General features: G+C 44.0%; 1 protein-coding gene across 1 annotated transcript in view; it reads left to right on the plus strand.

Annotated features, from left to right (window-relative positions):
- Window positions 1–25,068, plus strand: part of VIT (vitrin) — a 48,332-nt gene extending 23,264 nt beyond the window's left edge. Inside the window, exons 3-6 of the mRNA XM_060117587.1 lie at window positions 7,071–7,227; window positions 12,487–12,620; window positions 17,273–17,350; window positions 24,869–25,068. Coding sequence (XP_059973570.1) covers window positions 7,071–7,227; window positions 12,487–12,620; window positions 17,273–17,350; window positions 24,869–25,068 — 569 coding nt within the window. The remainder of the gene's footprint in view (window positions 1–7,070; window positions 7,228–12,486; window positions 12,621–17,272; window positions 17,351–24,868) is intronic.
- Window positions 25,069–25,363: the final 295 nt, after the last annotated feature.

Consider the following 25,363-nt stretch of genomic DNA (forward strand, 5'->3'; position numbering starts at 1 on the left):
AACACAAGCTTTAAATGATACATTAGGGCTTCCCTGGTGGCCCAGTGGTTGAGAGTCTGCCTGCCGATGCAGGGGACACGGGTTCGTGTCCCGGTCCGGGAGGATCCCACATGCTGCGGAGTGGCTGGGCCCATGAGCCATGGCCGCTGAGCCTGCGCATCCGGAGCCTGTGCTCCGCAACAGGAGAGGCCACAGCGGTGAGAGGCCCACGTATCACACACACACACAAAAAAAGATACATTAAACAAGATGGACTTAATTGATATTTATAAGACATTCCACCCAAAAACTACAGAATACACTTTCTTCTCAAGTGCTCATGGAACATTCTCCAGGATACATCATATCTTGGGTCACAAATCAAGCCTTGGTAAATTTAAGAACATTGAAATCGTATCAAGTATCTTTTCCAACCACAATGCTATGAGACTAGATATCAATTACAGGAAAAAATCTGTAGAAAATACAAACAGATGGAGTCTAAACAATACACTACTAAATAACCAAGAGATCACTGAAGAAATCAAAGAGGAAATCAAAAAATACCTAGAAACAAAAACAGTGAAAACACAACGACCCAAAACCTATGAGAGGCAGCAAAAGCAGTTCTAAGAGGGAAGTTTATAGCAATACAGTCCTACCTCCAGAAACAGGAAACATCTCAAATCAACAACCTAAGCTTACACCTAAAGCAATTAGAGAAAGAAGAAGAAAAAAAAACCCCAAAGTTAGCAGAAGGAAAGAAATCATAAAGATCAGATCAGAAATAAATGAAAAAGAAATGAAGGAAACAATAGCAAAGACCAATAAAACTAAAAGCTTGTTCTTTGAGAAGATAAACAAAATTCATAAACCACTAGCCAGACTCATGAAGAAAAGAAGGGAGAAGACTCAAATCAATAGAATTAGAAATGAAAAAGGAGAAGTAACAACTGACACTGCAGAAATATAAAAGATCATGAGAGATTACTACAAGCAACTTTATGCCAATAAAATGGACAACCTGGAAGAAATGGACAAATTCTTAGAAAAGCACAACCTTCCAAGACTGAACCAGGAAGAAATAGAAAATGTAAACAAACCAATCACAAGCACTGAAATTGAGACTGTGATTAAAAATCTTCCAACAAACAAAAGCCCAGGACCAGATGGCTTCACAGGCGAATACTATCAAACATTTAGAGAAGAGCTAACACCTATCCTTCTCAAACTCTTCCAGAATATAGCAGAGGGAGGAACATTCCCAAACTCATTCTAAGAGGCCACCATCACCCTGATACCAAAGCTAAACAAAGATGTCACAAAGAAAGAAAACTACAGGCCCATATACCTGATGAACATAGATGTAAAAATCCTCAACAAAATACTAGCAAACAGAATCCAATAGCACATTAAAGGGATGATACACCATGATCAAGTGGGGTTTATCTCAGGAATGCAAGGATTCTTCAGTATACACAAATAAATCAGTGTGATAAACCATATTAACAAACAGAAGGAAAAAAACCTTATGATCATCTCAATAAATGCAGAAAAAGCTTTTGACAAAATTCAACACCAATTTATGATAAAAAACCCTCCAGAAAGTAGGCAGACAGGGAACCTACCTCAATATAATAAAGGCCATATATGACAAACCCACAGCTAACATCATTCTCAATGGTGAATAACTGAAAACATTTCCTCCAAGATCAGGAACAAGACAAGTTTGCCCACTGTCACCACTATTGTTCTACATAGTTTTGGAAGTTTTAGCCACAGCAATCAGAGGCAAAAAAGAGATAAAACGGAATCCAAATCAGAAAAGAAGAAGGAAAGCTGTCACTGTTTGCAGACGACATGATACTATACATAGAAAATCCTAAAGATGCTACCAGAAAACTACTCGAGCTAATCAATGAATTTGGTAAATAGCAGGATACAAAATTAATGCACAGAAATCTCTTGCATTCCTATACACTAATGATTAAAAATCTGAAAGAGAAATTAAGGAAACACTCCCATTTACCATTGCAACAAAAAGAATAAAATACCTAGGAAAAAACCTACCTAAGGAGACAAAAGACCTGTATGCAGAAAACTATAAGACAGTGATGAAAGAAACTAAAGATGATACAAACAGACAGAAAGATATACCATGTTCTTGGATTGGAAGAATCAACATTGTGAAAACGACTATACTACGCAAAGCAGTCTACAGATTCAGTGTAATCCCTATCAAACTACCAATGGCATTTTTCATAGAAGTAGAACAAAAAATTTCACAATTTGTATGGAACACCAAAGACCCCAAATAGCCAAAGCTATCTTGAGGATTCAAAACGGAGCTGGAGGAATCAGCCTCCCAGACTTCAGACTCTACTACAAAGCTACAGTAACCAAGACAGTATGGTACTGGCACAAAAACAGAAATATGGATCAATGGAACAGGATAGAAAGCCCAGAGATAAACCCATGCACATATGGTCACCTTATCTTTTTTTTTTTTTTTTTTTTTCAGTATGCAGGCCTCTCACTGTTGTGGCCTCCCCCGTTGCGGAGCACAGGCTCCGGACGCGCAGGCTCCGGACGCGCAGGCTCAGCGGCCATGGCTCACGGGCCCAGCCGCTCCGCGGCATATGGGATCCTCCCAGACCGGGGCACGAACCCGTATCCCCTGCATCGGCAGGCGGACTCTCAACCACTTGCGCCACCAGGGAGGCCCTGTCACCTTATCTTTGATAAAGGAGGCAAGACTATACAGTGGAGAAAAGACAGCCTCTTCAATATGCGGTGCTGGGAAAACTGGACAGCTACATGTAAAAGAATGAAATTAGAACACTCCCTAACACCATACACAAAAATAAACTCAAAATGGATTAAGGACCTAAATGTAAGGCCAGACACTATAAAACTCTTAGAGGAAAACATAGGCAGAACACTCTATGACATAAATCACAGCAAGATCCTTTTTGACCCACCTCCTAGAGAAATGGAAATAAAAACAAAAATAAACAAATGGGACCTAATGAAACTTAAAAGCTTTTGCACAGCAAAGGAAACCATAAACAAGACCAAAAGACAACCCTCAGAATGGGAGAAAATATTTGCAAATGAAGCAACTGACAAAGGACTAATCTCCAAAATTTACAAGCAGCTCATGCAGCTCAATAACAAAAAAACAAACAACCCAATCCAAAAATGGGCAGGAGACCAAAATAGACATTTCTCCAAAGAAGATATACAGACTGCCAGCAAACACATGAAAGAATGCTCAACATCATTAATCATTAGAGAAATGCAAATCAAAACTACAATGAGATATCGTCTCACACCAGTCAGAATGGCCATCATCAAAAAATCTAGAAACAATAACTGCTGGAGAGGGTGTGGAGAAAAGGGAACACTCTTGCACTGCTGGTGGGAATGTGAATTGGTACAGCCACTGTGGAAAACAGTATGGAGGTTCCTTAAAAAACTGAAAATAGAACTACCATACTACCCAGCAATTCCACTACTGGGCATATACCCTGAGAAAACCATAATTCAAAAAGAGTCATGTACCACGATGTTCACTGCAGCTCTATTTACAATAGCCAGGACATGGAAGCAACCTAAGTGTCCACCGACAGATGAATGGATAAAGAAGATGTGGCATATTTATACAATGGAATATTACTCAGCCATAAAAAGAAATGAAATTCAGTTATTTGTAGTGAGGTGGATGGACCTAGAGTCTGTCATACCGAGTAAGTTAGAAAGAGAAAAACAAATACTTTATGCTAACACATATATATAGCATATTAAAAAATGGTTCTGAGTTAACTAAGGGCGGGACAGGAATAAAGACACATGTAGAGAGTGGACTTGTGGACACAGGGAAGGGGAAGGGTAAGCTGGGGCGAAGTGAGAGAGTGGCATGTACATATATATACTACCAAATGTAAAATAGATGGGCAGTGGGAAGCAGCCGCATAGCACAGGGAGATCAGCTCGGTGCTTTGTGACCGCCTGGAGGGGTGGGATAGGGAGGGTGGGAGGGAGGGAGACACAAGAGGGAAGAGATATGGGAACATATGTATATGTATAACTGATTCACTTTGTTATAAAGCAGAAACTAACACACCATTGTGGTGCAATTATGCTCCAATAAAGATGTTTAAAAAAAAAAAAAGCAAAAGAAAATGAACCTATACGACAGAAGAGAAAGAGAGAAAAGGAAGTCCTAAGCCGTAAGGTGGAATAGTTCAAATGTATTTAGAGGAAATACAAAGATAAATCATTTCATTTCGGCTTTAAGTGGATGGATGGAAGATTCCTGGAAGGTTATAAGAAAACAGACTACTTCACAAATAACTGAGAAAATACTGTAAAAGAATAAATCGTGGTTTCCATATACTCAAAGAAGAGCAGCCAAAAAAGATGCAAATGACTGCTTCTTGCCAGCTGGATTAAGACATTACACTTTCCAATGATTTTGGCAATTACTCTGAAATTGTAATTAGCTCACTCTCTCCAGCTGAATTTTCTGTACAAATTGAACAAATATTTGACCTTTAGCCAACTTTGTCATTGTACCCTGTTCTTCCAAAGTGCATGAGCTTATGTGCTTGATATCATTTTACAGTCCCCCACCCCATGGGATGAGCTAATTCACCAAGTTTTCTAATCCAGCTGGGTGCAGATAAAGCAGCAGATCTTATTTAAGGGCTTGCCCAGGCCTTTGTAAAAACAAGACAAAGCAAAAAGAAAAACAGAAAACAAATTCCCCCTACAGGAAGGGGCGGGGTGGGGGGGATGGGAATTGATTAGCCGGAAGCAAAATATTCCCATGTAACACTTTTCCCCTTATTTTTTTAAACCAACTATTTCATGGAAAATTCTACCACATCTGCACCTGTCTTTCAATAAGTTCGACCATTGTATGACACTCATGCAATAAGCTTCTAGATAGAGCCCAGTTTACAACTCCAGGAGAGTTGGGTTGGCCTACCAGGAGATCCAAACCCTCAGGGTGACAAAGTCACATCCAAATTGAATCCCAGGTCACAGAGCTCGTCACTTCCTATTTCATGTAACTAAGAGCTGAGAAGGAACGCTTCCATTTTCTTTACATCTAAGGGAGGAGATGCCTTCGGGAGTGGGGCAGTGATCTGTGGAAGGGAGGAGAGCTGAAAGCATTTAGTTACACCCAGTGATCCAACAACTAACTAATTTAAGGAGAGACTACACAGGCATCTTCAGTCCCAAAATTGGCCTTTTAGAACAATAATCCAAGACTCAAAATAGTCAATGCAGCCTTGAGTATCAGGGTTTAAAAGAATGAAAGATAAAAAGAAAATAACTTTGGAGAGGAAGCAGCCTGTGGTGGGAAGGACGAAACCACAAAACCATTTTAAGCACGGCGCTTCCCTCCTCAATGCGGACCACAAATTGTTTTAGCCTGTGATCACACTCAGCCCCCGGGCTCCCAGGAGAAGGACTTCCATGCTGGCCCAGCCCTGCATGACCAAGATTGTCTGGGAGGGGTGTTTAGGAAAAGAGCAGGAGTTCTAACTTTAGTTCTCTCTCCAGTCTGAATGAAATGCAATTCTGCTCCATTCAGATACATAAGGGTTAAAAAAAACAAAAGTGCATTTTGGATACAGCTGGAAGCTGTTAACAACTCTGAGAACATCTCAGTAACCCAGTTAGAGGATGGGTGGCCTGGCAGAGATCCTGAATCCATGTTTGTAATCACAGACTCTTACCACTGGGCGGGGCTTGCTTTCTACCTCCCACCCAGTGGAGACATCCCCTCTTCAACTGTTCAGTCCCTGCTTGCATACTTCCAGCCCCTTCCTTCAAGGGCAACTTCATTTACTAGAAAGTTCTTTTTGGCAAAAAATGCCTCCGTAGAAAATCTCCCCCTTAGTTCTAGCTCAGTCCTCTGATGTCATAGCACACGACAGTCCTACTTGTGAAACAGCTATATTTGCCTCCAAATGCTCGCCTTCTTATGGCCAAACACCCCATCTCTGCCAGGCAGCCCTCCCTTCTGGTGGTTTCCAGATCCCTCCAGAGCCTGCTTACTCTTTGAATAGTGCTTATGTTTCAGAGTCCCTTCTAGAGAATCTATTCCTGGCTCCCAGGCATCAATATAAGATCCTCTAGGAGACCTTTTCATTCAGGAGTTTTCAAGGGAAATTTTTTTCAGGGAAGATGCAACCACACCCGCTTTTAGGTACTGCCACTAGAGCATCTACACTGTCTCATGCCTAAGCAAGCTTCGGGCTCCAGCAGCCTTGCCTAGTCGATACTGCTAGCCTGTCAATGGCGTCACCAAGCCGGAGAGGAGGCAGGACAGAATGAATGAGCTTCCCCTGGCTGCCTAGCAGGGCAGTCCCCAGCTTTCCACCGAGTGTGGAGGCAGATGAGCAAAGATCACTCCCATCTTGACCCTGGAGCTAGGACCCAGCCTCTAGGACCGAGACAAAAGATCACTTTCATTATCTATATCCCCTGTCCAAAAACCTTCCACCTCCCGCACAGAACACAAGCACTCAAGCCTCCTTCACGTGGCCCAGCCCTGCCCATCCCCACGCTCCCTGCAGGCTCCAGCCCAGGGCCTCTGCTGCAGCAGCCCACCTTGTCCTGGCTGGTCCCGATGCAAGGCCCATGCTCTCTTGCTTGCCCTTTCCGATACCTTTCTTCCTCCTGCGAGGTTTTCTGAGCGTTTCCTCTTTTCCTGGGCTAGCTCCAGAGCATCTGAAAACCCAGTATTCCCTAATTGTGGACTCAGGCTGACATTTCTGACCATTGGAGGCAGGTCTTTTCCCAGCGTTCTCTTCTTCAATGAATTGTTTGAATACACACAGGAATGAGCCTCTTGTTCTTGCTCTCAGCAGGTTAAGTGCAGTGGATGGTGATTGCTCTTTTGGTCTGAGGAATGTCCTAATTACCTCATTGCTTTCATTATACGGAGGGGATCCAGGGTCAGCCCAGGCTCTGGCTTTTAGAGATTAAGTAAATGAACAGTTATGACCTAACAGTCACCCCATATATAAGCTGATACCACAAGGTGTAATCTTGACCTCATTTTGCATCCCCAGCTGTGCCTCAGATCAACTGTGATGTGAGAGCTGGAAAGATAATCAATCCCGAGTTCATTGTGAAATGTCCAGCAGGATGCCAAGACCCCAGGTACCGCGTTTATGGCACTGACATCTATGCATCCTACTCCAGCGTGTGTGCTGCTGCGGTTCACAGGTGGGTAGCGCTGAGCTTCTTAAGCACAAGCAGTCAGGGTGTGGGCAGGGAGCCACCGGTGCAGGGTTGTCTGATTAGCAAGCAAGAACAAACAAACTTAATGGAGCATCCTGTATTTTGTCTGGCAGCCCTATCCCATGGGACGACCCAGAATCTGTGCGTGGTCCTGGATCTCCTTTCAGATCTCTCTAGAAAGGAGGGCTGACTTCTCTTTACACCTTAATGGGTGGGGGTGGGAGGGAGAATCCTACCCTTTTGTGTTCATAATGAGGAAACCAAAGTTCTTGATGATGTAAAGCATTTTTTTTTTTTTTTTTTTTTTGCCGTACGCGGGCCTCTCACTGTTGTGGCCTCTCCCGTTGTGGAGCACAGGCTCCGGACGCGCAGGCTCAGCAGCCATGGCTCACGCGCCCAGCCGCTCCGCGGCATGTGGGATCCTCTCGGACTGGGGCACGAACCCGTGTCCCCTGTATCGGCAGGCGGACTCTGAACCACTGAGCCACCAGGGAAGCCCGGAGTCTGTTTTTAGAAGGCAGGATTTAAGACAGAGAATAGAGTGGAAAATGTGTGAAGGACCTCCCATCACTGTCCTGCCAGAGTCCCCTGCAGTCAGACCTGGGAAACTGGAGAGAGCACACTTTGGTTTAGAAATTCAGATTTAGCTTAAGGGATTTAAATTTCGTACAAAGTATGACAATCAGATCCCTTATTATGAGTGATCCCCTTGATTCTTTCAAACCAAAGGGATAATGAACATATTTGAGGCATCATATTTTGGCTCAGTCTTATCCTGAACTAATTTCTCTGTTTAAAGTGGGACCAAGGCCTGGAGAGAGGGGAGAGTTCTCTGAGATGGGACAACGAAGAGGCCATCTCCATGCAGAGCATGGCTTTCTGACCAGACGCCCACCTTGAGAATGGCAGCCATTCAAAACCTGGCCTCGTTGTGGGCAGTCCCTTTTCTCTGAGCCACGAAGCTGACCCTCAGATTATCCCAGTGCCCTGGTGCCAGGGTCAGGGAGGAGGTGAGCCTCAAAGCCATGTTCAGCATCATGCAGGGTGTCTGAGGAATGCAGAGGAGTGGAACTGGTTTTGTTCTTTGAGAGAATATATATGAAGGGCCTCCACCTCAATGAGGGTACACATGAGGTTGCATTTATATAAATTCTCCAAACTACCATGGCTCTGAGCCCCCATCTGCTTCATAAGTACAACCACAGCCTTTCAGGCTCTCTCCCTCCTCTGGTATCTCCTGTGGTGAACAAGCGTCCGGTGCATTCCTCCCCTGGGATTTCTGTCGCCTCCTGGAGTTGATAAACCACTGACTGCCCCAGGATCTGCCCTCCTCTAGGACAATGTCTGAGAACGTGCACGGCCTCCAGTGAAGTCCACTCACAAGATAAGGCATCCCTCTCTCCTGCAACAGGAAAATCTCATGAGAAGACAAGAGTTCTGTTTCCGTGCCTTTCCCAAAGTCTGGGTTTTGGGTCTTATATAACTGTCACAAGGGATCTCAGCCTCCCCGTCCAGCCTAAGAACCCCCCGGGCCCACCCCATTCCCTTTAAACAGCCTGAGAAAAAGGAAGCTCAACCCCTCTTTCCACTCTGAGTGGCAGCTACAGCGTTTCTCACTTTTAAACAAGAATGAGTGCATGGACATTTCCTCAATACAATGGAATATAAATCCAGGGGCAGAATAATTTCTCCAGGGGGGGAATAAAAAGATAAGAGCTATTTCTGTTTCCCCCACTTATCAGTTAGGGACCATGGGATAATCGGGGTAATTTTTTAAAAACTAATCTGAATTTTCAGCCTATGCCAGTGGTGTGGTGGTAAAGGTTCACCAACCAGCCCTCCTAAATGGAGGGCTGGGGGGTATTGATTTACCAACATCTGCAGTATAAATACTCCCACTGTGGCTGATTTCAAACTACCATTGTGAAATGAACCGGCACAATCCTGAAGCCTAATAACTGGCTTTCCCAAGCCAGCATGAGTGGTGTCCGCACACCAACAGGCCTTCTAATGCAGAAGCAAAAACACCGTCTTCCCATAACAAAATTTCTAATCTAGTTGGGAGACAAAGTTAACTCAAGGAATTTTTAGGAAGTAGCACAAGACCAAATAAAATCAGAGTCTCCATGGAAAGACAAGATTCGAAGGCATTGTTGGGAAGGGGCATGGCAAAGTCATGGAGAAGGAGGTGTTGGAGAGAAGGCACAGGTTCTCCAGAGCAAAGAACAGCATGAACAGAGCCACAGGAGTGGGAATCAAGTGGGCCATCAGGAGAGAAGAGGCCAGCCTGGCTGCAGCTGGGAGAAGTGAGGGGCCCTGACTGAGAGCTGCCTGGAGAAGGGCAGGCAGGGTTGCAAAGACATGATGGAGGAATGAGGACTTGGTTTTGGGAGATGCCCATGGCTTTTGAACCCTGAGAGGCAACTGTGACCAAGTGGGGCAAACCCAGGATTCCAGGTCATTTAGACCTGGGTTCAAATCCCTACCTTGCAATTTAGAAGTTACAAAATCTGCAGTGAGTCCCTCGACCTGTCTAAGCCTGTCTCTGTGAAGTGGGAATAACAGCATTCCCTCTGCTCCACAGCCAGTAGGTTTGCTAGGAGAACTCAGTGAGATCCATTAGCGGGGATGATTCTAAAGCAATTAAGGGCTTTACATGTCAAGTATTATTACCACTTTCTTTCCAAGTTGTTGGGAAGTTGAGTGTTGAAAGTTGTTGACTCACCATGAAGGTGGGGGAGCAGGAAATGGCAACGCTCATTCCTGTAGGGAAGGAAGGGTGTTGATGGGAACAAATCTAAGGACATTTTTAGCTCCCCTGTGCTGTAAATTACAGCTACCCAAGGGAGACGTGTTAGGCTCTGGGGCAAGGAAGTGACATACTGGAGCCCCTGCTTCAATGGAGGCAAAGAGGTAGATATGTCAGTTACTATCACATCAGGATCTAAACCCTTCAAAATCCTAGAAATTAAAGAAACAATTTCCAGCCTTTGGGGACTCTTTTAAATGAGTTTAATTTAGCTACACACCTTTGTTCCCTAGCCCAAAATAAAAGGAATAACTTGCTTTTAAAAAGGTACCACCTTTTGAAATAGTTGAAGTCGTTCTGTGATGTCACAAAACCAAATTGGAAATTGTAAGGAAAAAGGTTTTACTTCAGGAAGAACTAGTAGGAATTAAGAAACCAAAGAAAAGGGGCTTCCCTGGTGGCGCAGTGGTTGAGAGTCCGCCTGCCAATGCAGGGCACACAGGTTTGTGCCCCGGTCCGGGAAGATCCCATATGCCACGGAGCGGCTGGGCCCGTGAGCCATGGCCGCTGAGCCTGCGCGTCCGGAGCCTGTGCTCCACAACAGGAGAGGCCACAGCAGTGAGAGGCCCGCGTACCAAAAAAAAAAAGAAAGAAAGAAAAGAAAAGAAATTTGAGGCATGGTCAGGTCCTGTAATACGAAAGAGAAGGACATCGAACGTGGGAAGTCAGATGCCAAGCCATGTGATGGAAACATCGTTCTTGGGGGTTGGGCTGCAGGTCAAGGTGAAGGTTTTCTTACTCTCCCTGCTTTCCTATCTCTAAATAAAGATGGTGGCTGAATATCTCTGATAAACATAGATGCAAATACTCAACAAAATACTAGCAAACCAAATCCAACAATACATTAAAAAGATCATCCACCATGATCAAGCGGGATTTATCCCAGGGATGCAAGAATTCTTCAATATCTGTAAATCAATCAGTGTGATACACCACATTAACATACTAAAGAATAAAACCATATGATCATCTCAATAGATGCAGAAAATTGATGACAAAATTCAGCACCCATTTATGATAAAAATTCTCCAGAAAGTGGGCAGAGAGGGAACTTACCTCAACATAATAAAGGCTATATATGACAAACCCACAGCTAATATCATTCTCAATGGTGAAAAGCTGAAGGCATTCCCTCTAAGATCAGGAACAAGACAAGGATGTTCACTCTCACCAGTTTTATTCAACATAGTTCTGGAAGTCCTAGCCATGGCAATCAGAGAGGAAAAATAAATGAAAGGAATCCAAGTTGGAAAGGAAGAAGTAAAACTGTCACTGTTTGCAGATAACATGATACTATACATAGAAAATCCTAAAGATGCTACCAGAAAACTACTAGAGCTCATCAATGAATTTGGTAAAATTGCAGGATACAAAATTAATACACAGAAATCTCTTGCTTTCCTATACACTAATCAGGAAAGATCAGAAAGAGAAATTAAGGAAACAATCCCATTTACCATGGCATCAAAAAGAATACCTAGGAATAAACCCACCTAAGGAGGCAAAAGGCCTGTACTCTGAAAACTATAAGACACTGATGAAAGAAATCGAAAATGACATGAATAGATGGGAAGATATACCATGTTCTTGGATTGGAAGAATCAATATTGTCAAAATGACTAGACCACCAAGACAATCTACAGATTCAATACAATCCCTTTCAAATTACCAATGGCATTTTTCACAGAACTAGAACAAAATTTTTTAAATTTGTATGGAAACACAAAAGACCCCAAATAGCCAAAGCAATCTTGAGAAAGAGAATGTTCATTGCAGCACTATTTACAATAGCCAAGACATGGAAGCAACCTAAATGTCCATCAACAGAGGTGTGGATAAAGAAGATGTGGTTCACGTATACAATGGAATATTACTCAGCCATAAAAAAGAATGAAATAATGCCATTTGCAGCAACATGGATGGACCTAGAGATTATCATAAGTGAACTAAGTCAGACAAAGACAAATATCATATCATCCATATGTGGAATCTAATTTTTTAATGATATAAATGAACTTATTTATAAAACAGAAACAGACTCACAGATTTTGAAAGCAAACTTATGGTTACCAATGGGGAGAGGGATAAATCAAGAGCTTGGGATTAACATATACACACTACTATATATAAATTAGATAACCAACAAGGACCCACTGTATAGCACAAGGAACTCTACTCAATATTCTGTAATAACCTATATAGGGAAAGAATCTGAAAAAGAATGAATATATGTATATGTGTAACTGAATCACTATGCTGTACACCTGAAACTAACACAACACTGTAAATAAACTATACTCCAATAAACTTTTTAAAATGTATAACATGTAGAACAAGAAAAAAAATAAAGATGGTGGCTGGTTTCAAAGTCTGTTATATGTCAAACAATATTTTTCTGTCCTTTCTTCAAAAAAATTTTTTTTTTCTCTTCACAGTGGTGTGCTCGATAATTCAGGAGGGAAAATACTTGTTCGGAAAGTTGCTGGACAGTCTGGCTATAAAGGGAGTTACTCCAATGGTGTCCAATCATTATCCCTTCCACGATGGAGAGAATCCTTTGTCGTCTCAGGTATGCCCACACCCTGGAGAAATGCTGCCCTACAACTGGCACTTCGGTTAAGTGACCTCACGGGATGAAATGTGCTCTTTTCAGTGTGCCATTAGTTTTAGTTTATGGCCCACCTCATTTCATAAAAATCTGAAGCATTAGTTCTTCTGATAGTTAAGATCATGAAACAATGAATTATAATTAAAGTGATAAATCACTACAAAGTCTGGAAATATTACAAGGCTCCAATTACTCATTTTAAACACACAGCAGCTATCAGTAAGTCCAATCAAACTTTTAGTTAAGTGAATTACATTTAATGGATTTTTGAACTACTCCATTAGTTATGCCAAACGTGCCTCATATCTGGAAGCTTATTCCTTGAGAATTCTGGTAAATGGATAGATAGGGACCGGTTTTTAGAACACTGAGCTACAATTTTATTTGAGATTTCTTTTTTTTAATTAATTGTTTCACTGTTCACTGTTTAGTCCATTCTCACTATCTGGCTCCACAGGATTTTATAGATAATCATTTCCACTCTTTTTTTTTTTTCCTTTCTTCCAAAGAGGTAATATCAATGAACTCATGGCTGTGCTATTTCACAGTAAAAAGATAACCAAGGTCTTTGTACTATCATCATGACCTGCCTGCTCCCCTCTTTTTATTTTTGTGAATTTCCCCAACCTAACTTTTTATTTTGAAAACTTTTAAATTTACAGAAAAATTAAAAGAATAGTACAATGAATACCATATTCTCTTCACCCAGATTCACCAATTGTTAATATTTTGCTATACTTGCTTTATCTATCTATTTATATTTTGTTTGAACTGTGTGAAAATAAGCTGTGGGCATGATGACACTCTATCCCTTAATACTTCAGCACACATATGGTAAGAGCTAAAACATTTCCCTAAATAACCGCAGTACCACATCTAAAAAATTAACACTGATACAATAATATTAATAAATATTAATACATATGAAATAATAAGAAAAATTTCTTATTCAGTTGTATCCAACTATCCCCCAAATATTCTTCACAGTAATTTCTTCTTTTTTGGGGGGGGGGGATCTACAATCCAATCAAAAATCATCCATGGTATTTAGTTGTCATGTCTATTTAGTCTCCTTTTATCTAGAACTGTCTACCACCACACTTCCTTTTTTGGTCATAAATAGTGATGACATTTTTGAAGTCCCAGCCAGTCATCTAGTACTATGTCCCACAGTCTGGACCACAAACAGGTCCAGCTATTTCCTCATGGTTGGATTCAGGTTAAATATTTTGTCAAGGATACTACATAGGTGGTATCATAGCATATCCATTGTGTAGTATCACAAATGGCCATATCAGGAGACACATAATATCATTGTGTCCATTTGTCGCTGATGCTAAATTTGATTACTTGGATACTTTACCATATCTCTTCATGGTAAAGATACTTTGTAATTAATAGCAACCTGTAGGGTGATACTTCAAAACAGCATGAATATCTTGTTCCCTCCAAAATTTCACCCAATGATTTTAATAACTATCGATGATCCTTGCTGTAGCAAGAATTACATCAGAAATTGCAAAATTATATTTGTTCTAATTCTGTCATTTCTTCCACATTTATTAGCTAGTGTTATTACACAAGGAAGAGGGCTTTCCCACCTCTCTCCACAACTATTTTTTCAAGTACCACTATGGACTCACAGATTGTTTTTTTAAAGTACAATGTGTTATAGTCTATTATCATCATTATTCTTTCTGTTGCTCAAAATTTCCAGGTTTGGCCAGTGGGAGCCCTTCCAGGTTTTGACATGCCTCATTAGCGTTTGAGCACAACACAACATTCTATCCTCACCTTATGCTTACCCTACACTGGACCTTGAATCTCCCTTCTTCTCCAAAGAGGCACTGCAGGATTTTAAACTATATTCTAGCAAACCTTTCTGGCATCCCCACAAAATCAGGAGCCATGTGACTCTCCTAAGAAGTACCTACGGAAGACCAACTAAAGGAAGGGAAAGAGAAATGTCTCATAATATATCAGGGCTTCCAATTTGGGTGGGTTTTTTGCACCTTTAGACACCTCATGTCCCAACCTCTACTATCCATTGATCAGAGTTTTAATAGGACTGCTATCAGACCTTTTAAGAGTCTTCTCTATTTAAGCAATCCCTGTTTCCTCTTATCTGTGGAATTCTGCACACCTAGGGTTCAAATTACACTGGTTACTATGTCAAATAACGGGAGGTTATCAACCATGGTACCACAAGCTTTGCCCTGGAACAAAACATTCAGAACTGGGGCCATATAAAAATGCTAAGGTCTAGAATACAAATTTGCCAATCATAGACGTATAATCTCCACATTGATGTTTACCAAGTAGCTCCTGGCGAAATAAGAGGGTTTCAATCTTTATTGCCTAGCCTGCAATCCAAGAATCCCAACAGAGGTTTACAAGGAAAATTAATTCCATGAGAGTAGAGATGTTTTGGATTTTTTAAATGAAAATCAATCTGCTGTGATTATTCCCTATAAATCTCAACTTCCATGTCTTCTCATTCAACCTAGTGACATTTAACCAGAAACATTTTCTGCCAATGATAATAAACACATGTGCTTCTGCAATGGCTAGGGGTCTCCAATGGATGAGTTAGGAGAGTGCAGCGCTGGCTACAGGTCTCAGCTGGCGGTGGACAGGGAAGGTTCTCCATTGTCCAGAGGCTTCTGGCCAATAAGTTTTGGTGGGTCGTGTCAGAGTCCTTCTCTGAAGGCTCTGATGCCTCCATGACTTTTCTCTAGGCTTTTATTTCCACTTTTCACATGTTGCTATGCGTCTTTAATTAATTCACTTTGGCGGGCTGGGAGGGGGCAGGAGAGGGGAGGTGTGTTTTTGTTCAGCACAATCTTTCCATAGTTCAGGGATGGGAAAGGTCCAGCAAGGACCTCCTAATGGTGCCCATTTGTCCCCTGATCCACATTGCAGAAGACTGAGCTCAGGCTCCTTTTCCTTCTGAATAGAAACAGAGAGAACCATAGGATTTTAGATGCGAGAAGAATAGGAAGCTGAGCGATCCGGTGTCTCTGCGGCGCGCGCTGTGGATAAAGTGAGGCCCACAGCCAAGGCGCCCTCCTTGGGTCTGAAATAACCTCACTCACTGTCCACCTGGAGCAGGGCCGGCCCAGGGCGAGGACATGCAGGTGCCCAGCCCTGCTCCCAGGTGGCTTTTGTGAGGTGAAGTAACTCCCATGAGCCCCAACCTGGAGTGACATTTATAGGTAACACCAGAATAACTTCTTTGCATCTCTGTGGTGATACATAGTTCCAAAACTTCTTAACTGCTTTTTTTCCTTTAGATCCCTACAACTTTGTATGGTAAGTTGGTCTACATCATCATCCATATTTTCTGAATTAAAAAACAAAAAAAACCCAAAAAAACCCAGAGTCTCAGAGATTGAGGCAGTTAATGAATGGTAAAACAGAAAGGGAAACCTAGATTTTCTTGCTCCCAATCCCAGGCCCCTCCTGAGACCCTGTTATTCTGTCTGCCTCATGATTCTTGCAGTCCCTTGTGCCAGGAGGACCTTTGGTGAAATCGGGCACTAGATTGTGTTCCACCTCCCACCTCCCATTTGACATTCCTCACCTCTCCTCCCCTGGCCCATCCTATAAAAATATTCCCTCAGGTTGAGAGTTTAAAATGCTTTCATTATCAGGTGTAAATATCGAAAAACAGGTGAGACCCCTCCCAAGAGCATTTAAATTTTAACAGAGATCTAAGCACTAAGATAATTCCACTGTTATTCTTATTGAGCATCTACTACGTCCCAGACACTGCTCCAGGCCCTGGGGATTTAACAGCCACCAAGTGAGACAAATTACCTGCCTGGGGGGGCTTCTACATTCTAGTGGCACTTTCCATTTCGTGTGGAATGAAGCTCCTTGGTGGAATTTCAAGCCGCACTCCCTGGCAGAGGAGGACTGCGGACTGCAGCCTTCTCAGGCACGTTCAGTCACACCAGGCTTGTGGCTTGCCTCCCCTGCCCTGATCATTTTTCTTCTTTATGCCTCCGTGGTTTCCCTGATACACATTAGCATTCCTTCTCCTCGCCTGGTATCTAAACTTTCACTCCCTGGGTGGACAACAAATGGTCATTTTCAAGGCCGATCTCTATTTACCTACTTACAAGTTTCTCTAGTGCCGTGGAATTCAAATGGGTCCCACGGGGTCTGTGGAAGTAAGAGGTTGCTGTTCACGTATAGCCAGCCGATGGCCAGAGCTCTCAGCAACCAAGAAAAGAATGTGGGGAGGGTTTTTCCATTCATCTACTGACCTGATTCAACATTCAGAAAGTCCCTATATGAAAACTTCACTTCCAGTTCACATCTTCAAGGGCAAAATAAGTGTTGCTCTTGTTAATTCTGATGGAGGTTTTATTGCCTCCTTTATAATATTAATAAAACATAGGCAATACAGGAAAACATAATGCCACTTGACTTTCTCATTGTAATCAACAATTCAGCAAGGGAGAGGGGTGTGGAGACTGACTGATTTCATTGAACTCAAGAGAAACAAATCAGCAGGAGGGAGTCAACTTAACAGAATGCAACCATCTAAAACCTCTAGCTCTAGAAATAAATCATTGCATTTTTTTCCTTTTTTTTTTTTTTTGCAGAAGGTAAACCCCAAAAGGGTGTAACCTACCCATCATCTCTTACATATTCATCATCTAAAAGCCCAGCTGCCAAAGCAGGCAAGTGTCCAGGTGTGATTTCATTTAAATCTTCTGATTTTGTAAACAGGCAATATTGTGTTTTAGGAGATAGGATAAAAATTAGCAATTTAACCGGTCAAGCTCCGCTGACTCCAGTAATATTTTAACAGATGCCAGGAACATGGGCACAGAAGTCAATGTGCTGAAGAGTGAGGCTTTATTTTTTGTTTTGCACTTCTGAGATTATCTCTGAGTTTGTGTCATTTTCATTCAGAATGACTGTTGCCCTGAATTTTACTGTATAGTTACTTTAGAAGATGACATGACATTCTGTGTGGAAATGTTCCCTGGCAGCTGAAAGGGAAAAGACTGTCTCTACTTACATATGAAATGGAGGGAAGCAAAGAGGATGATGTGGCTTATGTGATAGCAGCAAGCAGCTCATCTCAACCACCCAAGCCAAAAATACAATCTGTGAGGTTGTGCCCTCCCAGCTTCCTGTGAATCACCAAGGGGGTACAGTAAAACTCAGGACAGGAAAATACCTTTTTCTAGGTTTCTGTGTGAAAGCAAGAACTATACTATGCATTATTGTCTTTTCTGGGGGAAGGTATGCTTTGATTTCTCACACAAAGAGAAGCTGTGAGTTGTTTTATGGTGGGATTTAACATTACTTCCAGAAAGTTGAAGAGCTAGCTGATTTTGTTCATGTACTTAAGGTGAATATGGTTTAAGAATAGGCAATAAAAGCTAGCATTTATTGAGCTTTCGCTGTGTGCCAGGCACTGTTCCAAGAGTTTTATCTGATTATTATATTTATTCACCCCAACAATACCATGGGTATGTACTGCTCTTAGCCCTAATTTACAGTTTGAGGAAAATGCAGCACCAGAGAAGTTTAGTAACTTGCCCTTTGCCACACAGCAAGTAAGTAGCAGAGCTTAGAATCAGATCCGGACAATCCAGTTTCAGAAACCCCTCTCTACACCATTATCCTATGTTTTCTTATGCTAATTTCAGTGTATATAAAGAATCCTGATTTGAGGTACCTTAGCATTCAAATAGGGAATGTTTTTCATTTTTCCACCCTAGTTCCTCTCCAACTATATCTTTAATGACTTCTTAATTATTCCAGTAATCTAGACCTGTTTTTGCTTGTTTGTTTGTTTTATTGCAAGGAACCACCTGTTCTGTAACCCCGCCCACAAGCTGGCAGTGGGTGGTGGTGCCCTGTGGACCATTTCTGAGATGTCACCTGTCCTCTTCTGGTGTGGGCCGGGGAAGAGGACTAGGGCACAGAGGTTTCCTTAAGTGGCTGGCCAGTTGGTGGAGGGAGAGTGTCCCTGCTCTCTCTGTTGTCTCGTCCAAGCTCTCAGTGATTTCTCAGCAGGTTTTGTGTGTGGGTATCTGGAGCTGGGGGCAGTGCTCCACTGTATCCTGGCCCTGTCTCTTTCTCTGAGTTAGGGGCCCCATCCATTGGCAGTAGCACCTTCACATAGAGTCACAGGAGTGGCTGGGGTTCTCCTCTTCCCTTTTGGGACCTGAGGAGGGGATGAGGTTGGTCGCCTTTCTTGTCCTATCTCGCCTCACCTTTGGCCTCCTGAGCCCCTCCAGCAGCACCCTTCCCCACTTCAGGAACAGACCCCATGTTCAAGGAAGCCCTCCAGCTTCAGGAACCACATGCCAAGCACTCCCTGTTTTTCCCGTGAGAGGGAGAATACTTCTCGACTCCCAGAATACACCCCCAGACTTCCTCTTTGAGCTCCGCTCCTCCAGTGCACCAGGTGAGCCTGTCGGTGCTGCAGCTCAGAAAGGCCAGCGGGAAACGGGGGCCTGTCCCCGCTCCCCTACCCGCACCCCGCAGGGCCCGTGGTCTTGATGAGAGATTCTCTTGAAGCCCCTTCGTCTGGCTTGGGGAGGACAAAGCGTGAAGGAAGGAAGGGAATATCCTCTTACCCTGAACACTGCTCTCCCCCAGAGGTGGCCTCGGACCCTTCCCCCTCTTCTGGTCCTGTCCTTCTGCTGACGAGCCTGGGTCGGGTGGGGTTGGTGATGGTGCAGGTTCTGCTGGGACAGCCCCACCCATAGGAAGTTCAGTGGCACCTCTCCTCATGCAGAAAGGGGGACTGGGGCCCTCTGACTTTAGTCGTAGCCAGAATCTGGGCAACAGGAAGAGTGCTGCACAACCTCCTGTGACTGTAGCCATCAATCAGCAAGTGCTTTCTCTGTGTCAGACACCTGTCCTACACAGTGACCCTGAGGCAGGGTGCCGGGTCACCCCCGTTTCAGATAAGGTTCAGCCCCTGCCCAAGGGCCCCACTCCGACCAGCCCCTACAGCACTCAAAATCTGATCGCATCCTCTCGAAGCAGGTCAAGTTGAAGGGAGAGTGGGTGGAGGGGAGAGAAGACAACTACAGCCAAATGATGACTTAGTTGATAAAATCCATTGATTTCTACGTCCTCCATAGCAGAGATCGTGTTCAAAACTTCTCTCTCTGCCCCAGGCACCATGGTCCAGCTTAGCACTGCCCACCCCAGCAGGCCTGACTCACTGACGGCCAGGAGGAGTGTGGAGGAGACAGGGTGCCTTCTCACACTTTGCTGCCACGTATTTTATTTTTATTTTATTTTATTTCGTTTTATTTTGTTTTATTTTATTTTATTTTATTTTATATTTTTTGGTCACGCTGCTCGGCTTGTGGGATCTTAGTTCCCCGACCAGGGATTGAACCCGGGCCCTCAGCAGTGAATGCACAGAGTCCTAACCACTGGACTGCCAGGGAATTCCCATGCTGCTACGTACATTTAAAATTAGCAAAAGCCATAGCCGGAACATCAGGCATTGCTGCTGTCATCTGTCCCCTCTACCAAAACATCTCCATCTTCGATGACACCATCACCATGTATCACTATCAGCCTCCTATCACAAGATTATTCATGGTTGTCAGAGTCTGAAAAATTAAGTTCATTCATTCACTCACTCATTCAATAACCATGTAGTGAGCACCTGCTCTGCGGCAGACTCTGAGCTCAGCTCTAAGGGTTCCAACATAAAAGGGATACTGGAGTCTCATCCAGCTTCAAGATTAGAGGAACCTCTCTTTCAAGTGACAGTCCCACCATGGAGTGAGTTTCACCAATTCAAATAAAAACTTCCAACGAGAACCGTAAAAGGGTGGTCCCCTTTGTTGCTACTCTTCCTTCAGTGATAAAATTCCTTTAGAAATGGAAGGAAGCAGAAGAAATGAAGATGTGAGGGCCAGCAGCCACTCAGGTCCCAGCATGCCCCCTGCAAGACGCTTCCTGATCTCTCCAAGAATGTGAGTGAACAGGTAAATCGGGTTAGGACGACCCCCCCAAAGCATAGCAACCCTATTTCATGGGAAATTATCTCACTCACAAAATAGGGATGCATCTTGCTTTGCCGTGTGCAGCTCCTGCTGAGAAAACACATTCCTGAGATTTAAACGCTGTTCCCAAGGCAGTTAGCAACCATTACACAGGCAGCTGGTATTCGGCTGGAGTCTCAAGCTACTCTGCACTCAATAAAAACAGGTAAGTGTCGGTTTGTAGAAGTTCCCCCAAAGCTGAGAAGGCACATGGCCGGCACCGCAACAAGGGAAGGGAAAGAAAATCTTTACTCTTGCTGAGCAAGAGTGTCAAGAAAACCCCCTCCTGACTCCCCTTGGTCATCCCTTGCCCTGGAAGAAAATCAAGCCCAAGTTTACTGTAATAAGTTTGACTGTTCAGAGACCTTCTGCCCTCACTGCGAACACCCTCCAAGGCTACCCCTTCACCCTGTCTTGGGAGCAAGATTACTTCCACCAGAACTCTGGAGACCTCAGGCAACCCTCTGAGGGGAACCCCATTCAGGAATCTTGAAGTGACTCATGACTTCTACTTTGTTCCCCTTTTGTGGGAAAAAGTATGGAACTTGGCATCAAACAAATGTGGGTCCAAATCCTCGCTCCACTACCTGCTGTCCATGTGACCTGAGACTCGTTTCTTGACCTCTTGGAGAATCTGTCCCTTGTCTTAAAAATGGGAACAGTTGGATCACTTTCAGGACTGTGATTAATATCATATGTGAATGCTTCTGTAAAAGAGGTGCATAGTAGATGCTCAGTGAGTAGTTAAGTTTCCTGCCCTCATGTAGAACCCTGAGGCATGTTATAAGTTCTCATGGGAGGAGCCAAATCCTTCCCTGTCGCTCTGACCCCAAGGTGTTGCTGCTAAACTGGTTTCAATTTCCTTCAGTCACCTCACATTTGACACCTACTGAAAGCCCTGTTTTCTACTGGGGGAGAGGGAGGCATATCATGATGATGTCAGCAGCTGTCATTTATCGAAGGCCTACCATGTGCCAAGCACTGTGTGGCCCCCTTACAGACATGATCTCTACCTGTGAAAACAGTCCCCCAAGTAGGTCTGACCATCCCCATTTTCCAGCAAAGGGAGTCAGGCTCAGAAAGCTGAAGAAAGCCTAGTGGCCAGGTGAAGGCTGGAGCCAAGACTCCAGCCTGGTGCTGGCTGTGGTTCTCAAATCAGATTTCAAAGGCCCAGCCTAGATCAGTGAATCAGAATCTCTGTGAATAGGGTCCTGGATCACCTCCACTGTGATGCTAATGATGACCAGGTGTAAGAAGCTGGGAGGCCCTCTTGGTGCTGTTGAGAAGGTGGTTGTCTGGAGCTGTTCTTGGCCTTGTCCAAAGAGTAATAGGTTAAGAGTCTAAGGGAAGTTTTGAAATGTTTTCCCATGAAAATCGTTGAAAATACACCAAACTTCCATGTATCTGAAGTTGTACGAAGAAACTATTCTGGTGGTTTTATTTCAAATTGCTCAAAAAGAACCTGGTCCCGTGAAGAATTCACTTTGGGTCACATCAGGCATTATGCTCAGCAAGGAACCGGAAGCACTGGGGTAGAGTATCTTCTCTATTTCCCTCTTAAAGACAGTTATATTCTGTGAAGGAGAGCAGGCGAAAACGACTAGGTCTTGTGTGGAAGATAGTGGAAGACCAGGGATTTGGCTCTGTCGGTTGAATTTAAGATGTGCTTGAAAGCATGTGTTCTATGCAAGTAACATAAATGGCTGCCCTCAGGATATTTAATCTGCTCTCTAGCAAAGCAATACCAGCAAAGGCAAACTGGGGGGGTTCAGAAACCTCACAATTAGCCAATGGTGTGAGAAAAAGATAATCCAGATCCTCCATAGCCAATGAGTATAAAGTGGCAAAAATATTGACTATTTCCAAGTAGAAGTTTTATTTTTAATTATTGTGGTTTAATCAATACTTTGCAAGTAAAACGTACTGTCAGTTTATTTATATATTTCTCTCCAAGTTAGTAATTATATCCTATTTCATAAAATATACAAGTGATTCTATTAAATGGCTTTTCCCTGTATGAACCTGGGCTTGCATCTCCCTAAAGAGGCATTACTGCCTGGTAGCATTTACCAGAGGGTATAACAGAAGAGTACCTTAGAGAAATTAGAAACTTCCCTAGGACTTGTTATGAAAGCTCAATTCCTTTAGAGTAATGGAAATGTCATAAATCACACTAGCTTTGCCCAAGGATGGCGTGAAGACTGGCTGAACCCCCGAGGCCGCTGCCAGCTCTTTAGCAATCTGTCTGGCACAGTCTCCAGGTGGCTTTAAAGGCAACCAACTGTTAGCAAACATCAGGGTAAATGAGGGATGCACTTCCTGCCTTGCCGGGCTAATGCCTGCAAGAGCAGACAGGGTGGCCCAACTCCAACCCAATCCCAGGGCGCTGTGTGCTGACCTGCTCTCCCACAGGAGGTAATAGCGTCAGGGTGGGGAAATGAGCAGGTGCCAGTGCTGAGCAGTGGGTCCAAACACCTGAGGCCACCTCACATTTGTCTGCATGGCTGGGCAGGGCTGTGGTCTGACACTGCCCAGCATGCTGTTCAATGTCAAAGAGGAGGTTTGGTGGTTCCCAGGAAGAGTGCAGCTCCTTCTATCTCAGATGCTACCCCCCACCCCGGCCTGCTGCTCTGTGACCAAAGACGCTTCATCCCTAAGCAAAGTTAAGGCTAGAGCTGGGATGCTGTCATAGGCTGAAAAACGAGCCCTGAAAACATATCCATGTCCTAATCCCTGGAACCTGTGAATGTTTTCTTATACAGCAAAAAAGGGGAATGGGGAGGAAGGCAGGGGGGCTTTGCTGGTGTGATTAAGGATCTTTCGATGGGGAGGTTATCCAGGATTGTCTGGGGGCAGGGTTGTGGAGGAGACTAAATGCAATCACACGTATCCTTAAAAGAGGGAGGCAGGGCTTCCCTGGTGGCGCAGTGGTTGGGGGTCCGCCTGCCGATGCAGGGGACGCGGGTTCGTCCCCCGGTCCGGGAGGATCCCACATGCCGCAGAGCAGCTGGGCCCGTGAGCCATGGCCGCTGAGCCTGTGCGTCCAGAGCCTGTGCTCCGCAATGGGAGAGGCCACAGCAGTGAGAGGCCCGCGTATTGCAAAAAATAAAAAAAGAGGGAGGCAGAGGGAGATTTGACCCACAGAGAGGAGAAGGCCACATGGAGATGGAGCAGAGGGAGAACTGAAGATGCTCGCCTTGAAGACTGCAGGGGTGGGGCCACAAGCCAAGGAATGCCAGCAGCCACCAGGAAATGGAAGAGACAGGGAGCAGATTCTACCTTAGAGCCTCTGGAGGGAGCTCAGTCCAGTGACACTGATTTCCAACTTTCAGCCTCCAGAACTGTGAGAGAATAAATTTCTGTTGTTTTAAGCCACTGAGCACATGGTAATTTGATAGCATCCCCAGGAAACTGATAGAGATGCACAGGTGTAGAAGTTGGCATACCTGCCATGGGTCCAGCAGACACAAGTGACTGGTGGCTGTTGTTCCCTCCCAGAGCTGCGGTGTCATTCACTTTGGTGACCATGTTTTGTCTCCTTCTGGCTCAGACCCACGGTTCTCGATACAACGCCAAGGCCCAGTGGGACCCTTGTCCCCATGCTCTCAACCTAACAAATTCAGACTCGTTTAAAATTATGGAAACAATCTAAATCATCACACGGGGATGAAGAGCACAATTCAGAAGAATCATCTAGATGGTCCTTACCATCTAATTAGTTCCAATACCCCATTTTATAGATGAGGAAACTGGGGTCCAGAGGAGTTAGTCGGCTAGTCATGAACCAAATCTAAACTAGAACATCTCAGACACATTGTCTGAAATGATGAAAGCCCTGAAAGTACGCCCTATCCCCAGGCCAACACTAACTGAAACAGCAAAAAAATACGTTCATGAACCATTGCTTCTGGTGTATGGAAAATTAATTTGACAGTTAATCATGTTTGGCCTTGTCTATGTTAATGTTGTTTTGAGCTGGCTTTTAAGTATTTTGTTATTTCATCTTTGGTTTGTTTATTGGCTTATTCCTCCATCCAGATTGTACATTCCTCCACAGCAGCTAGCACAGGACTTTGCTCATAGCTAGTGTTCAAGAAATATTTATTTCTGCCCTGAAGAGCCTACCGTCTGTTTTGTAAGACCCAGTGTAATTCCACTTTCTTACAGGTGAGACCACAAAAGCCTATCAGAGCCCATCAGCTCCAGGGACAACCGCACAGCCAGTCCCCCTGATGCAAGTACTGGGGACCACCGCAGTTGAAGGCACCCATACCACCTTGCCAAAGCCACCCCCATCTGCAGGCTCTACCACCAGCAGCCTCAGACCACAGCCCGTGGGCCAGAGAAGCCAGGAGCTGGGTCAGTAGGTAGACTGTGTGTTGTCATGTGCTAGAAGAGTGGAAGACTGGGTTTTTAGAGTTAGTAGCTCTGTCTGAATGCCTGTGTATGAGCCCATCTCCCACCTTTTAAGCTGGGCAAGGGGAGAGTGCTGGAGACCTGGGCCAGGGGTGTGTGTCATGCCCTCCCAGATTCAAGGGGTAAAACTGAGCCCAGTAATAATTCAGAACCAAGCTAAAAGCTAAGCAAACTATGTAGAAGGGACTTAATATAGATTTGAAAATAGGATTGCTGTTAATCGTACTTGGGAAGGTAGGATATGAT

The sequence above is a fragment of the Mesoplodon densirostris genome, chromosome 14 (assembly GCF_025265405.1).
Source record: "Mesoplodon densirostris isolate mMesDen1 chromosome 14, mMesDen1 primary haplotype, whole genome shotgun sequence".
Taxonomy (NCBI): domain Eukaryota; kingdom Metazoa; phylum Chordata; class Mammalia; order Artiodactyla; family Ziphiidae; genus Mesoplodon; species Mesoplodon densirostris.